This window comes from Meleagris gallopavo, chromosome 5, assembly GCF_000146605.3.
Source record: "Meleagris gallopavo isolate NT-WF06-2002-E0010 breed Aviagen turkey brand Nicholas breeding stock chromosome 5, Turkey_5.1, whole genome shotgun sequence".
Classification (NCBI taxonomy): Eukaryota; Metazoa; Chordata; class Aves; order Galliformes; family Phasianidae; genus Meleagris; species Meleagris gallopavo.
Window position 1 is genome coordinate 35,227,559 of NC_015015.2, and position 5,234 is coordinate 35,232,792.

Here is a 5,234-nt window from a genome sequence, read left to right on the forward strand (position 1 = left end):
GTACCCTGTGGAATGGCTGCAAATACAAAACATGCCCAAAGCTAGTTTGTGAACAGACACATATTCTCACATTACTCTCTGTCCTATTTGCTTTAACTGCATTTCCTGCATTTTCACTACTTTGTTACTTTTGCATGACTGATAAAGGCAAACAGTAGCACAACCAGTACCTTGGCAATGATTTGGTTAGCTGCAGAACTTCCTTGTACAGCAGTACAGCATTTGCTTCATTTATTAAGTCATTATAGAACTCTTATGATGTTATAACTGCACCTGCCTAAGGTATTGTTTGTCTAAATGTTGCACTGGGCATCAGGGAACATACAACTGCCTCTCAATGTACTCAACCAGACTGATACTCCTGATAACTGCACTTTCCTCTCTCTCTCCAACCTTTGAGTAAAAAATATTTGTATTCAGATGGTATCTGTTTAAATATTTGTATACCAGGTCTGGCCACGTACCTCAGCCCTTCCAGCACATTTGTAACTATGGGTGGTGAATGCTTCCAAAGGACCCTGACGTAATTTCAAGCCCATATTTTGTCAGTGGGAAACTGGGACGTAGCTAGATGTTGGAACGTTTTCTATTTTCAGCTGTTGTGACATGGTGCTTACTCAGGAAAGGCTGAAATTTGTCTGGGATTCTTTGCTGGTGAAAACCCTGCAGTAGGTGGCTAAGTCCCCACCACTTCATCTGCAGATCAGATTTAGTGGGTGCTACATCGCGCAGGAGTGCAGGGTGAGGCTCAAAGCCCCAGAAAAAAGACCATTGTGCAGACCCAGTCCTGGAAAATGTGCAGGCCTGAACTTCAGGCATGGCCCTTTCTACAAGAAGGAAGTCCCAATGCGTACACCTGGGCAATTCTAATGCTATGAGAGTGGAAGGGAAATATAAATGACTCAGGATTACAATTTCTGTACAGTCACTTCCACAACAGCCTTTGGCTCCCATGCAAATTAAGAAGCACTCAGGCAGATGCAGTGCTCTTCCTCATACCAAACAGCCCTTTGCACAGGTTGTATCAGAAATCCCACATGGGAGAGGAAACGGGTCTCCCTGTGCTAGCTGGAGCCATCACCACCCACACTGACTTTTGAGCCTGACCGACTGCCAGCTGGACAAAAGTCCCCTGGCTGGTGCTCCTAGCAGAGCTCTGTCCTGCGTCAGCAGCTCTGACGCACCCCACCCTGATCCCAAGGTTGTGGCACAGGTGAAATGCAGCCCGAAAGCTGGCTGTGGTCATGCTTCACTCAACTGAGCAATCACTTTATGTTCATCACATACTGTTCCAGTATCTGCAGCTAAAATTAGGCCTGCTCTGCACCACACTACCAAAAGGCGATCAGATGCAGATGGGAGTTTAAGCAGAATTATTCCATCTGCGTTAATTCCTGGTGAAAACATAGAGGAATAACTGAAATGTGTTAAGGGCACCTATTTCATAGTTGCAGGCTGTGCAGGGAGAGCTTCAGCTCCCACAGCAGGGAGAAGGGAAGGCCCCCGCCCGAAGTCTGGGGAAAGGCAGCAGTGTTCCTTCCCAGGCACGCACTCCTTCCTGTGGAAATCCCCGCTGGAAAGTCTGAAGGTGTCCAAGTTCAAACCAGAGTCAGGCTGTGATAAATGAGAGGGAAGGCTGCTCTGCAAACGTCCCTGAGCAAGTCAATACAAGAGTAATCAGGTTTCAAGCTGTGCTCTGCAGCCTCACTGCACCCCGATACCAGGAGCTGGAAAAAAAGGTGCCAGTAGAGCGGGCACCTCTCACTGAAGATAGACTCAGTCTCTCCATAGCATGCACGATCTGGCACTTGTGTAGCAGAAGGGGAATCCCAGCCCCCTACCCGCCTGCAACAACCAGCACAGGAAGCTACACCTACGTGTGCTGCTAAAATTAGCTGCAGCAGAAGTGCTGGGAGCTGAAAGTTGCTTACATGTCCTATTCTTCCTGTAGTGAACTACCCAAAACCCCCCAGCCTCTGACCCCATATGTTTACTATGTCAGCTATTTCTGAAAAAGCTGACCATGTGGATCCCATGCAGCTCATGATGAGATGGATAACGAACTGTTTCACAGGCTGTTACAGAAATTTGCCTTTTTTAATAAATACATATCTCACAGGTACCAAAATAATTATAAACAAAAATGTACAATATTTACATTCTATACAGTTGCTAAAAAGTGTAGCAATTATGACACACATGGTGTGAAACATACAGTTTCCAATGCCCACAGTTAACATCATTGCTACCTTCCTCCCAGCAGCCAGGTCACCTCTCCCATGGTCAGACTTCTCCACCTGCTGCAGCTCAAACCTGAGCAGCCAGAGTCAGGGAGCAAGGCACAGCAGTGCCTTAACCTAATGCCAACCTCACAGTCTTCAAGCAGGTGGGACGTTTGTGCAAGCCTGTCTTGCCACCGAGGGGACGAGCACTCCTCACAGCACTTAGTGTCACAAGGCAGCTCTCAAATGCATTTCTAACAGTATATTGGACGTGCAGTCTGTTATCCTCATGTGGCAGAGAAAATTAGATAACGTAGCTCTTTATCAGGTGGTGTGACGTTCACTGATCTCTGAACGATGTTACACATCCCATTCCTGTTACTTAAGTACAGGTCAGAACAAGGAACCTGTAAGCATGACGTGCTCCTGGCTGGGCAGTGTAGTATCTCAGTACTTTTCTCTCCTTCGAGTATAGACTTTCTTTTTAAATGAAGAAAGTCAGGCTTTTCTTCCTATACATATGTACACAGTCACTTTTCACAGAAACCTCTGCTTTAAAATGTCAGTTGTCTTCCTCCAATACAGCAGTCATCATACATAAGCTGGAAGAAAAACAAAGTGCTGTTAATGCCAAACTCCTACTAGGAGTATCCCATCTACTCTGGGACAGCAGCCAAATTCTACATGCCCTAACTCCAGTAAGTCTGCAACTTATACACTGAAATGGTTACATTTGCTATTTAACAGCACTAAGACTGTCACAAAAACAAACACTGAGAAGTCCAAATCCACTAATTAACTATTCTATCTCATGAAGTTCTGTAGGTATAAGCTCACAGAAATCACAGTGTGAAGCTACCCTCTGTTCCCCAGTGTATTATTTGTGTTTCACTTATTCTATTTATATCCTTGCCCTAACTGCCACCCTTCTGATGGTTGGCAGCACAGCCTTAGTTCATGGGCTGTTATCCCAAAAAGTTTCATAGGGAAGAGGTCATCCCCGCAGCACCAGCCAAACAAAGGGCAGGATGTGACTCTTCTCCTGAAAAGAAGCAAACAGTACTTACTTCATCCTCTGTGAATTCTGGCTCTGATTCACTGCTCTCCTCGTCCTCACTTTCAGGCAGTATCTGCAGGTCAGCTGTGGTCAGTAGCTTCAGCTGCTCTTGTATGCTGGAGTTGTCTCGTCCCCATGTGAGCTGATATGGGGAGTAGCCCTGGTAGGTCACTTTGTTCACATCTGCCCCGTGTTTCACCAGAAGTGACACCAGGTCTGAGTTCTGCAGGTCTACAGCTAAGTGTAGTGCTGTTCTCCCATTGCATGGCTCCTGTTTGAAAACAACATGAGGTATTGCGTTAGGGGAGTGAGGTTTGGCGCTGTCACACCTGTTGATTCTTCTGACTAAACAGCTCAGTCAAATTCATATTGTAAAGTACATACCTGAGCATTTACATCTGCTCCTAAGGACAGCAGGTATTCAACAACAGCCAGGTATCCTTGAATAGATGCCAAATGGAGACATGTATGTCCTGGAAGATAGAAATGAAGGCAAAATTTGAGTAAGTCTTACCTAATGTCCCATAACTTGTTTAAAGTCAAGATGATATATAGGACAGTATCTAAGCTTGTAAATTAACCAGGTCAAAAACATGTTTTTCAAAACAGCTTTCCAGCTTCTGTTAAGTATGGATAACTGGGTTGGATTTTGGAAAGATTTCTTAGAGGCTTTATTCCAGTGTTTAACTGTGCCTTACTGTAACAACAACAACAAAAAAAACAAAAAAAAACCACACACAAAAACATAACTGCTATGAGTACTGCAGAAGTACTCACTAAAAATACAAAACTTAAGGCCCATGAGAGCCAATGATCATGAGCAAGAAGGCCCACAAGGCTAAACCCATGACATCTTAAGGAAGTCAAATACTTCATTGCTTTGGGGCCTCCTCAGCACTGCAAAGGGAACAAGTTTCTCTCAGGAGGTCTTTGCTAGGGCAGTGCACGCATACCATTGTAGTTGGTGGCCTGCAGGACAGTGAGGAGGTGGTGGGGCTGGCAGTGCTGCGTGAGGACGCTGACGCTGCGGAGCGAGCCTTGCTGGCAGGCAATGTGGAGCGGGGTGTTCCCGCGGAAGTCTCTGACATCCAGGTCACAGCCAGCCTTCAGCAGGTGCTCGGCGATTTCAGGTTGGTCTGTGATCACCGCCAGGTGGAGTGGAGTCTGCAGGCAGGAGGGAACACACAGCTTTGAGTTATGTGACAAGTGTGGCAAATGTCCAAATACACAAACCCCGCAGTGGCTTTTGAGGACTTCTGCCCAACTGCAAGTACTGCAAGTCAGGTCTTTGTGCTTCCTGGCACAGCACACTGCTCTTTAGTCTGGAAGCTATAGACTTGGGGCTCTCCAGATATCAGACATTCCATCCATATGAAGGGTATCATTAACATCCCAATGGGGAGGAACATAATCCATTCTATCATATATGGAAAACGTAAGAGGCTGCAGTAGGACAAAGTGCTGCACCCCCACTGCTCGAAGTGGGCCAGGTGCTTTCCCCAACGTGGGCTCCAACTTAGCATCCATCCAACTACAGAGAAACTTTTCCAAGGGAATTCCCCGCGGGCCTTTTGTGAGGGCCCGGGCCGGGGGTGCAGCGTACCTGGCTGAGGTTGTTCTGGAAATTCAGGAAGGCGCCGTCCCCACCGGCCTGCCGGATCACCTCCAGGCTCAGGGCCTTTTCCTCGTGAATGATCGCCAAGTGGAGGAAACTGCACCAAGAAAAAAAGGAAGCACCCTACGTGAGACCCAAATCTCCCCGCGGGCCGTGGCTGACGCGGAGCCCGGGTCACGGCCGCAGTCATGTGCAGGTTTCGAAAGCCGGGGCTTTCGGCGGCCGGGGCTTTCCGCGCCGCGGAGCCGCCTCTTCCTGGCACCGCTCCAGGGACTTTCCGCGCTCCGCTCCGCTCCCCGCCTGGCGCCTCCCCGCCGCCGGCGCGTCCCAGCCCGGCCAC

The 5,234-nt window shown here is 47.8% G+C and overlaps 1 protein-coding gene across 1 annotated transcript in view; it reads right to left on the minus strand.

The window, feature by feature from the left end:
- Positions 1-2,078: 2,078 nt before the first annotated feature.
- The window catches only part of NFKBIA (NFKB inhibitor alpha), an 11,095-nt gene continuing 7,939 nt past the window's right edge, over positions 2,079-5,234 (minus strand). Inside the window, exons 2-6 of the mRNA XM_010711684.2 lie at positions 4,883-5,017; positions 4,233-4,443; positions 3,664-3,752; positions 3,290-3,550; positions 2,079-2,824 (exon numbers count right to left, since the gene is read on the minus strand). Of these exons, the coding sequence (XP_010709986.1) occupies positions 2,777-2,824; positions 3,290-3,550; positions 3,664-3,752; positions 4,233-4,443; positions 4,883-5,017 (744 nt within the window). The 3' untranslated portion in view covers positions 2,079-2,776. The remainder of the gene's footprint in view (positions 2,825-3,289; positions 3,551-3,663; positions 3,753-4,232; positions 4,444-4,882; positions 5,018-5,234) is intronic.